At 45.2% G+C, this 12731-nt stretch overlaps 1 protein-coding gene across 1 annotated transcript; it reads right to left on the bottom strand.

The window, feature by feature from the left end:
• Positions 1–1888: 1888 nt before the first annotated feature.
• tmed1b (transmembrane p24 trafficking protein 1b) lies at positions 1889–10184 on the bottom strand. Its single transcript, XM_030087568.1, has 5 exons — positions 9917–10184; positions 8033–8130; positions 7751–7943; positions 3604–3771; positions 1889–3081 (listed from the first exon to the last, which is right to left on the bottom strand). The coding sequence occupies exons 1-5, from the start codon at positions 10115–10117 to the stop codon at positions 3031–3033; spliced, it is 711 nt and encodes a 236-aa protein (XP_029943428.1). The 5' UTR covers positions 10118–10184; the 3' UTR covers positions 1889–3030.
• Positions 10185–12731: the final 2547 nt, after the last annotated feature.

Below are 12731 nucleotides of genomic sequence, written 5' to 3'. Positions count from 1 at the left end.
AGAGCCAGAGTGGGGGCAAGGGGGCTTTCGCCCCAGGGCCCACAAGGTCAAAGGACCCCGTTTCATGTGATGTGTTCACATTTACTCGGAAATAAATTATAATAATAAAATGTGCAGTGTGTACGAGAAGGTATACGCATATGATTGTGGGCTCCAATTTGCCAATTCTTACATTACGACTGTCCATGAATGCATCAGAGCTGTAAGCCAGCACTGATTGGCTGTGCAGCATGAACGAGCTTTTTTCTTTTGCACTTGATCTGAACTCTTTGGAGGGAAGTTAAACAGTATGCTAAACACTATGCTAGCCGCTAGCGGTACTACCCAAAACCTAACATCGGAGCCACTGGTGAGTCAGTGAAACCTTCAAAAATATTATCTTTATCAGAATGCTGTAGTCTTAAACACCTGGATATTTGAATGTGCCTTGTGTTGCTCTCAACTATAAGAGACCGCCGAGTCTATTTTTTTCTAATATACATGAATTCCAAAAGATATAGATAGCTGTGTCTATATCTATCTGAATAGATTGTGTAATTTTAGACCAGCTGTGTTCATTTTATATTTAAGCTGTATCAAAGATGGTACAGATTAGCTCGTGAGTTTTTATCTGAGTTTTCAGCACCATGGACAGCGGACGCTCTGAGAGTGACACCTGTCAGGCTGCATTTGTGCATATGTGTATTTGTTCTTCAGAACAAGTTTGTGAACTGGTTTGTGACTTTATTCTGCTTTCTGAAGCATATAGGTTTGCTTGGCTCAATAAAAGTGAGCATTAGTGTGTTGTTTGATGGTAGCATGAGGGATTGTTTGAATGGTAAAATTACTATCATAAGGGCCCATCGAGAATGCTCTGACCCCTCTGTATTGAGACCTACGCTCCGCCTCTGCTTGATTATTACTATTTTTTTATTATCTCTTTTTCTGGTAACTATACAACAGTCAAGTTCTTTAAATACATGCTTTATTTTGAAAATTTCCTAAAAAACATTGCATTATTTGTGAGTTTATTTACCAGCTTCACAGAACTGTCATCAGTGCTTTACCTTGTTGGGGACATTCTTTAGAGCAGGCATTAGGTGGAGCTGCAGCTGCAAAAATTGTGAATATACAGACAAGCGGTGTCTGTGCTGTCTTCTTGCATTTTGTGGAGGTCGATCTTTGATTCCACTGCTGTGGAGCTCCACACCGTTTCATGGCTGTTGAGAGGTTTAAACGTAGTTTTAGGGCTTTGGTTTAATCAGTATGTGGTTAAACACTGAGGTGTGAAGGGTGATTTTGGTCATTTTGGGGGCTTGACAGAGCATTATGGGAATGTATCACAGATCACAGAAAAATGTGACTGTGTACAGATATTTCTTTTTTGGGATCTAAATAATTTCAGATATTCACAGAATGTGGAGCCCAAGTTCCCATAAAGATGATCACTAAAAACATGATGAGGCCAAGTAGTACGCAATGAGTCATGTGAGGGATTTCCTTACAACTGTATGAACAAATCTAAAACATACTGAGAACATAAATTCTGTTTGTATTAACTCAATTTTTGTTATTTATTAATGTTTGACAGGTAACTTTATTCTGGACTGCACAAAGAAAAAAAAATGTTTTAGAAGCAAAACTTTGAGGTGGAATTTTTGGGTCTTGATGAAAGTGATGTGTGACTGTGTGGCGACGGATTTGATGAGTGTTCATGTTCCTTCGATACTTGTGTAGTTTTTCTCTGGATACTCCCACTTCCTCCCACGTGCGTTTTAGGTTTGTTGTGACTGAATGTGTGTATAGATGTGTGTTTCACGTGGAGAAGGCTCCACTACTCCTCAATCCTGGTCTGAATGAAACCAGTGAAGGACGAACAAATCTATAGTTTTCCCATCAAAGATGTATATCCTGTGTAAAAATGCATTTATTATTACATGTGAATCCAAAAACAAACATTTCTTTTAATTATCTTACAAAGCCACAGACGGTTCTATAAAAATGAAAACAATACACTCATATATATTTGGATAAAACTGCCAGCTAAACCGTACATCAGCATGTTTGATCGCCTCAGAAATCAAAAGCTGGAACCGAACAATGATCCTCCTGACAGATGCTTTGACTGGAAGACGGCTGAGTCGCGGACGCACTTCACACTGGAGATCATCCGTCTTTCCCGCTCCGCCTTGCAATTTGTCAACATGTCAGTTCTTTAAATGGCACATGAGAAGAAATCAGTAACATCCTAAAATAACTCGTCAATAAGGCTGTAACCAAGGAAACGGTCGGTGATCACAATTCAAATCACCAATATTTAGATACTGGCAGATCTTTCACTGTGAAGGCGACAAGAGCAAAAAAGCGGCACAATGGCATCGTTTTGTTTTTCAAACTGAAAGCTCTGTAGGTTCATGATGAAGCAGTAAAATTCAATAAACCTGTTTTCTGATGGCAATGTTACCTTAAAGGACGAGTTTTCAGACATAAAAGAACAGCAGTTGCACTACAACATGATTATTCGTGGAGGGATGCGACATTAAAAGCTGCAGATGATCGTAAACCAGATTTCTCAGTATTTAAATCATGTGAGGGAATAAGATCCACACATTTAATTATTGCTGAGGAAATGCTCTGGAAAGAAACTTCTACAAATTAAAACCCATTCAGTTTCATGTTGACAACAAATTTAACATAAGTACCATATGTAATATTCATTTTTTTCAAATAAAAAGCTAATAAAAGAAAGTCAGTTTTTCCAGTAGATTTGGGGGTGAAGTTAGCATGCTAACCAGCTAGCCGCAGCATTTCTATCCTGTGAGATCGTACGGTGAAGAAAAACCAGGCTGCAGCTGATGGTAAATACTAACTTAAAGGAATTCAAAAGTGCTGCACTGAAGACAAACGGGGCACTGCAGTGACCGACTGACCGCCAGTCGACACAGTTAAATGCTTCTGTTGGATTCTGCAGACTGCACCTTTAACAGGACATAATCTGGAGACGTCTTGAGCTGGAGTGCTTTTCATTTTGCAGCCGTTTGTGTCTCTCCTCTACGTGCAGACCCTGCGCTTATCGTCAAACAGCTTGCGGACGGTGTAGACCTGTGAAAGAACAAAAAGGCGCCGGGCGTTATGTTTTTTCAGAGACATTTCCCTTCATTTTCATGACCAACATATTTTACTTTAATGTAATTAGTCTAGTTAATTTTTTAAAATAACTTCACTACAATTTTTAATTACAAAAACAAAACTGGTATTTTGAGGGGGGAAGAAAATTCAATTCATAAAAGCCTGAAAATTATGTTGGAATCGGTTTACATGATCAAGACGTCATTCCACAACGACATCAGGTATGAACTGAAGTGAAAGGTGAAACTGAGGTCAGTTTGTGGAAAACAGGCTTCTACAATTAAAAATCTGAATCACTTTTCCAGAAAAACTCCTACAAGACTCCAAGAACCACACAAATGTAACAACAGGAGGAATAAATTCCCAACATCTGCTGCTTTCATTAATCAGCGTTGAGTTGAGTCAGTCATGTTTCCTTTGTTTCAGGAAATCACTCACAGACGCTAAATGCTGACAGAGTGTGGGGCTGAGCAGGTGTGTGGGGGCTTTGCTGACCTGTGTGAGAGCCACGCAGAGCATCACCAGCACGCTGGCGCACGACCAGAACGACACCCTCCACAGGTTGTCTTCCAGAAGGTTCCGGTCCCGGGCCTCGTAGGCCCGCAGCACCGTCTGCATCTGCCGGCTGCGCTCCAGACGCCTGTGCAGGGAGTCCATGGACTCCTGAGAGGAAACATGTCGGGACCGCAAAATGAGACGTGTGGAAATAAAGGAAGTGATACATCGTGTATTGAGCTCATGGGGCCCGTTAAATCATCACTTGCTAAAAACTAAGACACTGAGGACCCGTTTCAAGTATTTCTATTCTAAAAGACAGCTGTTGATATATGTTTTTTCTTTTGAGTCTGGTGTTTCTTTGTTTACCTTTTTCCACACCGTCAGCAAATGCAACAATAAACCAAAAACCGATATCACGTTTGTGTGCATTTCAAAACTGTCTCACTTCCCCAGCGTGTCTGAGGTTCACAGCACTCTGATGAAAAGTGGAAGAAAGGGGGTCGGAAATTCTTCAGAAACATTCTCCAAAAAACAAAACAAAACAGAAATTAGTGGGTTAGAGGGTTGCATCAAAATTCCGTGGGAGAAAAACAAATGACGAGGTCAAACTGAAAAACACACGCAATAAAAATCGAAATAAAAGTTTCCAGGACGTGAAGCTGCGCGGCGCTGTTCGACCGAGAAGTTTAGAGTTGGCTTTGCATTTTGAGGAAAACATTTACCTCCTGATCAGGGCCGACCCAGGCTTCGGAGGCGCCCTAGGCGAGCCTGAGACGAGCACCCCTTGGGAGCACGTTTTTCGAGCGGTCCCGAGAGTTGTTGAGTGGAGGGGGGTTGCTGAGGAGCAATGCCGAACGATACCGAGCAGTGCCGAGCGTCGGGGCACACGGAACACAGAGCGTCGTGGCGCCCCTTGTACTACCCCTAGTTCGCCTATGCCTAGAGCCGGCCCTGCTCCTGATGTACTGAGCCTCTGCTGCGGGTCAAGGCAGCTCGGACATGACACTGTGAGGCGTTCAAATGCATTTGGTAATTCAGTGTTGAAAGCTCCTCAGTGGCAAGGCACCGGGGGTGGACGAGATTCGGCCTGAGTACCTTAAGTCTCTGGATGTGCAGGGACTGTCTTGGTTGACACGTCTCTGCAACGTCGCGTGGCGGTCGGGGACAGTGCCTCTGGATTGGCAGACCGGGGTGGTAGTCCCCCTGTTTAAAAAGGGGGACCGGAGGGTGTGCTCCAACTATAGGGGGATTACACTCCTCAGCCTCCCCGGGAAAGTCTACTCCAGGGTACTGGAGAGGAGGATCCGACCGATAGTCGAACCTCGGATCCAGGAGGAACAATGCGGTTTTCGTCCTGGTCGTGGAACACTGGACCAGCTCTATACCCTCCATAGGGTGCTTGAGGGTTCGTGGGAGTTTGCCCAACCAGTCCACATGTGTTTTGTGGATTTGGAGAAGGCATTCGACCGCATCACTCGTGGTGTCTTGTGGGGGGTGCTCCGGGAATACGGAGTCCGGGGCCCCTTGTTAAGGGCCGTCCAGTCTCTGTATGACCGGAGTGGGAGTCTGGTCCGCATTGCCGGCAGTAAGTCGGACCTGTTCCCGGTGCATGCTGGACTCCGGCAGGGCTGCCCTTTGACACCGGTTCTGTTTATAATCTTCATGGACAGAATTTCTAGGTGCAGCCAGGGCCGGAGGGGGTCCGGTTCGGGAACCACAGGATTTCATCTCTGCTTTTTGCAGATGATGTTGTCCTGTTGGCTCCATTGAACCCGGACCTACAGCATGCACTGGGGCGGTTCGCAGCCGAGTGTGAAGCGGCAGGGATGAGGATCAGCACCTCCAAATCCGAGGCCATGGTCCTCGACCGGAGGAAGGTGGCTTGCCCCCTCCAGGTTGGTGGAGAGACCTGAGCCCAGGTGGAGGAGTTCAAGTATCTTGGGGTCTTGTTCACGAGTGGGGGACGGATGGAGCGTGAGATTGACAGGCGGATCGGTGCAGCAGCTGCAGTGATGCGGTCGTTGTATCGGTCCGTCGTGGTGAAGAAGGAGTTGAGCCGAAAGGCGAAGCTCTCGATTTACCGGTCAATCTACGTTCCCACCCTCACCTATGGTCATGAGCTTTGGGTCATGACCGAAAGGACAAGATCCTGGATACAAGCGGCCGAAATGAGTTTCCTTCGTAGGGTGGCTGGGCGCTCCCTTAGAGATAGGGTGAGGAGCTCAGTCACCAGGGAGGAGCTCAGAGTAGAGCCACTACTCCTCCACATCGAGAAGAACCAGCTGAGGTGGCTCGGACATCTGTTTAGGATGCCTCCTGGACGCCTCCCTGGGGAGGTGTTCCGGGCATGTCCCACTGGGAGGAGACCCCGGGGAAGACCCAGGACACGCTGGAGAGACTATGTCTCTCGGCTGGCCTGGGAACGCCTTGGGATCCTCCCAGAGGAGCTGGAGGAAGTGTCGGGGGACAGGGAAGTCTGGGCATCCCTGCTGAGACTGCTGCCCCCGCGACCCGGCCCCGGATAAGCGGTAGAAAATGGATGGATGGATGGATGTTAACTGAAATAATTAAAGAAACAACTAAATGAGACACTGAAAATAAGAGTGGAGTGTCTGTGAACTTTATGTTAAACTTATGTTAACTGTTGTTTTCCTGGCATCAGAAATAACTTTAAAATGAGTCGAATGTTGAACATCTCTCACAGGAGCCTGCAGCGCTGAGGAGGATTTAGTTTTCCTTTTCATTTCAAGGAACAAGTTCTCCTCATTGTTTACAACAACAAAGCATCTTTTGAGATTTTATGATTGCTTTTGTACTGTAGTCTAAATAACAAAAACAAATGTCAGAATATTTTGTTTTGTACTGTAGACAGGCAGAAATAACCTTTTTATGTTCATGTAAGTCTGCATAAGGAGGAAAGTCAAGAATATTTCATGTCTGCATTTCTATTGTTAACAGAATTTGATGCTTGTATTTTTGCACGAGCCACAAGCTACCTCAAAATACAACATTTAACTTTTATATTGTAAAGAGGAGAATAGAAGAGGATGGTGAAACGTTTGTTTGTGCACATAGTGAAGAGACTGAACAACAAACAGACCAAGGTTTTTTGGCCTATTGAACCAAAACTACAAAAGCACTAAAAACAAACTTTTTTTTAGACCTTTTCATGTATGTTTAAGAAATTCTTTATTTGTAGAGCAAAACTTTTACAATCTGCAATTCTTGCTGTCAAATTGCTTTTCATCAAATTCATCATTTCCATCAGGTGGTTTTCTAAAATTTTTATTTCGTATCTCAGATCACTTCCTAGTTTAGCATTCCGTTACACCCCTAAGTGATTTATTTCAGGATATATTGATTTTTGACCCCCCCCCCCCCCCCCCCCCCCCAAAAAAAAAAAAACCTGAAAGTATTTTCAACAGGAAGAGTTGATAGTTGTCCGCTCTCCCATTTTTTTTTTGAATGAGCGGACCGAGGACAGACTGAGGTTCCACATTTCTAAAAGTCTGGCCCGCTGCTGGGAGCCGCTTCTCTTGCTAACTTCAGTTGAACAACACAGACATCTTTCGAGACAAAGAAGTCAAGCCGACTTTAGTCGACGGATCGCATTCAGTTTCACCGACAGTGTGGCTTTGAGGAGGATGCTAGTTTGGTAGCAACGAGGCAGCTCACTGTAATGATGATATCTCAGCTCGGGTCTCAGCGTCGCGCTCCGTCCACAGCTTTTTAGAAAGCTAGAAAAAAATTCAATGCTTTCTTTGCAATTTTTACAATTTGCTAGGTCCTGTTCTAGGCCACATTGGAGCTTCTTGTGGGCCAGTTTTGGCCCACGAACTTTAGGTTTGACGCCCCTGTATTAAAGGATCTCAGGACTGGCACTTCCCTTGTATTAGCTTTTTTGAATGAATAAAAAACAATTTGGTGTTTTGAGCAGCAGACAGTGACAGCAGACATCTTGGATTAAGATGACTTCATGTTGATATACACTACAGTATATTTGTTTTTGTAAGCACTTCCCTCCATTTTTCCCCATTTATCCGTGGAAAACAGAACATTTGAAGATTTTTTTTTTCCTTTTGGCAACAAAGAAATGATTACTGCACAATAAATCAACTTTTTTCCTTATTTGTGTGAATCTCACCCGAATATCATCCAGTTTGTACTCCAGAAGGCTCCCGTCGATCTCCTCCAAACCCGCCGGCCACTCGTCGTCTCCGCCCACGTCTCCGCCTTGCCCTTCGATGATGATCTCAAAGAACACCATCTTCTCCGAGAAGCGGCTGAAGCTGTTGTCAAAGCAGATTTCGTAGTCGCCCTCCTCCGTAGGCTCCACCCTGCGAGTCAGGTAAATAAGCTGGACATTAAAACAAGCTGAGAAACTGCTGCAGAGTCGGAAACGTGAGGCGGATTCGAAGCGCTTTACACGTGGACTCCATCGGAGCGCCGGGACTCGGTGATGAATTCGACGCCTTGAGGGGAGCGGACGGAGAAGTCGACATCCATGCCGGCGCCTGCTATCACCTGGGGGAAGACAAACACACACACACACACACACACACACACACACACACACACACACACACACGAGTATAAAATAAACACATTGAAAAGAAGGATATGGTGAAACTCAAAAGGCCAAACCTCTCCAGACGAGGGTTTGTGTAACTTTGCATAAGGTCGCCTCTGAACTGGGACTCTCCCACTAAACAAACGAACTGCTGACGAGTCAAACTTCCCTGTCAGAGGAGGCCTGTTCCTGTTTGAACTGACATTTACAAGGTGTTGCATCGGCTGGACAGTCACAACACTCCAGTGGATAATCCACTGGGGAGCAAACATTTTAATGACAAAGAAAATCTGTTAAAAATACAATCACAATGTGAACATCTGTGATTGTAAGGTTGTGTGGTCTGCTGATGGTTTGGGATTTAGATTTTCACTCCACCATATTTCAGACCTTACTGACTTTTTTTGATGAAGATATTTCAAAAAGAGCCACATTTACATATAGGTTGAAACTAAAAATAAAAGAAAATCAGCAGCTGACTTTACTTAAAATTTCTATATTTCATCATATGGATGGATCCTTTGCATAACAAGAACACAAAACAAACAAAAAACTAACCTGCAATTAAAGTGTATAGTGGCAAATGAGCCAATATTTGTTCAGAAACGTCATAAAAATGGCTCCTGGTGATGAACGCCATTACTTTTTTCTTTTAATGGCTTCACATGTCACTGATCACACATCCTTCATGTTGTTTTTCTGAATGACTCAGCATGTAAATGTTTTAATGGTGTCCGGCCCTTTAGCTTTAATACCTGTCCTGTCAAGAGGTTTTCAATACTGCTACATTATGACTGTGCTCAGTCAGAAGTACATTTTTCCACAAGCATAACTTAAGTCAACTAAAACTTGAGCTGTTCTATATTTCGGGGAGTAGACAGCCCTTCAGCTAACCCTTTTTCGATTCCGTTTCTTTTTTGTGTCAAAATCTATTTACCATGCATCTTGGAATTGACCCTCTTCCAGGAAACCCTGTCAGCACTGAGTGTTTGCAATTTGACACCAGCATCATTGTGTTTGTAGCTTGTGTTGTGCCCTGGAGCAGACAGTGATAGGCTGACATTATATAATGTCAGCTTTAAGTCTAATGCAATCCTACACTGCTTCATTTGATTTAGGGTTGTGGGTGGCTGCAGGGTTAGGGTTAAAGGAATAAGGCTGCAACAAGACACTTCTCAGGCCGAACATATAAATAATGCCGTGGAGCACCATGATGACAATCTATCTGTGCACTTTGCTCATGGCCATCATTTACAGCAGCTGAGGCTGGGCCTTCATCACATGCTTTCAGCTCCAGCTGACTCTGGCGTTTCTCACAATTCTCCCTTGATTTTTCTGCTCTGGTCTCCAGGTTTAGGCTGTCTTTTAGCATGTTCTGTCACATTTGAACTTCTGTCAAAGTTACAGAGCAAAGAAACAATTCCTCTCAGTTGTCACTCTGTTGCACGTGCAGATGTTGGAACAGCGATGATCTTCCTTTATGTTGCGAAGCTCTGGTAAACAGTCCTGTTAAGCAGTGATCCACGTCTTCCATGAAGAGATTATTTGATTTATGAGCTTCTGTTTGCTTGCAGACACAAGTTTGAGCCGCATGCTTCTCGTGATACGTGTGCACGAGCCAGCTGCCACCAGCGCAAACAAACGAACTATTAATAGAAGCGATTCGTGCAGTTCGAGATAATGGTTGGTGACACTGGGTGGTCGGCTCTGCAGCCCCCCCATATCCATCCACACAGTTACCTGATATTCGACCTCCATCGTTCCGTTCTTAACCGCCGCCTGAAAGAAACACTCGGCTCTCCCCGCTGGCACCAGCACCGTGAACTCGCTGTCCTGGCTCTGGCCGAAGCAGCTCGCCGGGCCCGCACGCCACAGACACAGGGCCGCCGCGAGGACGAGCAGCCGCCCCCCGGTCCTCGCTGCCCCCCGCAGAACATCCATCGTAGGAATCTTTCCGGGCAGACGCGGCTATCTAAGTTCGGCCATCTCTGCATCCGTCTTCCGCAGCACAACTTTGCAGCGTCCTGATTGGACGGACGTCCCCCGCCGCGGACCAATCAGAGGAGAGAGAGTAGCAATCGGCATCCAATCAGGAGAGAGCAGAGGTTCTCAGAGCACACCGTGTCATGACGACCCATCAAAACACGAACTGCATCAATCAGGGCATGAACTGCACCTGCAGAAACTGCAAGCTACCTTCAACACGTTATCTTCACCTCCTTTATAATATTCAGGGCAGCGGCACCACAGCCAGGCCCAGCTACAGAGAAAAAAACACACCATGAACAGTTCTCAACAGGGCAAACACACAGAGACAAACAACCACAACCACAAACACTCACATTCACAAAGCAGGGCAATTTAGGGTCACCAGTTTATCTCATACAGGCGTTTTTTGAAAGTGCGAGAAAACCAGTGTGCCAAAATTAAACCCTCGCAGAGGACATGCAAACTCCACACAGGAAGGCCCAGCCCGTGTTGAACTTATGACCTCTCGCTGTGAGACGAGCGCAACAGCCAATCTGTCACAATGTGGCCAATAAATCCTTATGACACGAATTAGCAAATCTTCCAGCGATAAATTCCAGTCAGTGTTTCCTTTGTCTTTATTCACCTTACAGAGCCATCGGCGGTCTCCATAGAGGGTTTTCACCGACGTCACGACTTGGGCGGTACCCTCGCTGCGCCGCCATATTGGAGATACTCAGTGTAAACAATCATACTGACAGTAGTCGCGATTGTGTGTTATGGAACAATTTGAGTGCGTTCAGCCATGTCGAAAGCTCGTCAAAACGGACTGAAGAAGCACAGGAATATCGGGAAGGCCTTGGGTTACAAGCCCGATATTTCGAGAAGCTACGGTTTGTTGGTGGTAAAGATCCGTAGGAGTTGGTTCCCACCTCCTGGACCCTCACTGGGGACCAGCACTTTCGTAGGGGTTGGGGTTCTAAATAATTGATTAAAACGCAAATATTACCAAGCTGATGGCTACAAATAGTGTGATAGCTGATATATGTATTCTTTTTACATAAAATACTTTAAAAATCTAGCACAAACTTTTTTTTTTTCAGGAGTAATACATCTCTTAAGGCTAGGGACAGAAAAATTCAAGTTTCTGTAGAAGCTAAACGTCTATGAATGATCAAAGTAACATATGAAGTCATTAATGAGCTTAAACTGTTGCGCTCTGTTTCACTTACCTGACAAGAAATGTGCCTATGTATGTACCCCCCCCCCCCCCCCCCCCCCGCAGGACCAGGGCGGACAGTGACCATGGCCAGAGAGCCACCGACCCAAGAAGCACACACCCATCATGCATCAGGAGGAGTGAAGGTGAGGACAGACAGGGGGCAGCAGAAGGACCCAGACCCAGGGCCCACTGCCCCCAGGCCCACCGGGGCCACCCCCCACAGGACACCGCACTCTCTCATACATAGCTCCAATCGCCCACACATATACACCCACACGTACAGACATACATACATACTTACAGATACACACCCACACACACATACATACACGCTCACAGATACATACCCACACACACATACACACTTACACATACATAGTCACACACATACACATACATATCCAGATACACACCCACATACACCTACATAAATACCCACACATACAAAAACATACATACATACTCACACATACACACCCACACACATATACACATACACGTACACGCACCTTCCCCAACCCCCTAACCCCCACAGCCCACCACCCCCCTATCTACCCCCCCATCCACCCCACCCCGTCACCCCCACCCCCCACCCATTCACCCCACTCCCCTGTCCCCCACCACCACAACCACCCACCCCGATGCCCTGGATTCCGGGGCAGCAACCAGACACCAGGGCGTGTACCGACCCAGGCCGCGGCAGCACGCCCGAGCCGACCGGCCCCCCCCAGCCAGGCCGACCCCCTCACCCTCACGGAAGGGGGGCATCAACCATCTGAATAACAATCATAGGACATGTCCACTAAAAAAACAAAACAAAACAAAAAAAAAAATCTGAACGAAAATTCTAACTTAAACCATAATTTCAGGTACAGATGTTTACATTGACATGAGGACGATGGCAAGAGCTGGAGGGATCACTGGTTTTACATTTACCAAATGAACACATGGCCTAAAAACACTTCCTGTCAAAAAAGGTCACGCCATCACAAACCGTTTTCCCTACAGTCCCACAGACTGATGTATTAAACAAAATATTAAAAGAGATTTAAACTCAACGGCCATCAGAGTAACAAATACATAGCTTACATTAAGTGGAATGTCGACCATTTGACACTGAGATTAATTCTTCATTAAACAAAATGACATCCTGCCTTAAAGTAGGCGATATCTTTTCACTAGATTTACTTTCCATTGATTCACTAACATTTGCTCACTGATCAGCAGATCATTTTAAAGTGATTCTATTTCCTCAAAATGTTTCGACAAACATCTGTAGTGTGTTTTAAATAACCGTTAAAGGTATCTGATTCAAAGTCCTCTGATTTCACTGAACTTCATAGGCTTTCTGCAGTACAGGTGGCT

This window comes from Salarias fasciatus, unplaced genomic scaffold, assembly GCF_902148845.1.
Source record: "Salarias fasciatus unplaced genomic scaffold, fSalaFa1.1, whole genome shotgun sequence".
Classification (NCBI taxonomy): Eukaryota; Metazoa; Chordata; class Actinopteri; order Blenniiformes; family Blenniidae; genus Salarias; species Salarias fasciatus.
Note: the sequence above shows the minus strand (reverse complement) of the source record. Positions and strands in the feature narration are given on the sequence as shown.

Bases quoted from the DNA above. Each gene is read 5' to 3' on its own strand.
- tmed1b (XM_030087568.1), bottom strand. From the start codon at position 10,117: ATGGATGTTCTGCGGGGGGCAGCGAGGACCGGGGGGCGGCTGCTCGTC. The intron at 8,131-9,916 runs GTAACTGTGTGG...GTCTTCCCCCAG, and splicing joins CGATGGAGGTCGAATATCAG to GTGATAGCAGGCGCCGGCAT. The intron at 7,944-8,032 runs GTAAAGCGCTTC...CCTGACTCGCAG, and splicing joins CGCTCCGATGGAGTCCACGT to GGTGGAGCCTACGGAGGAGG.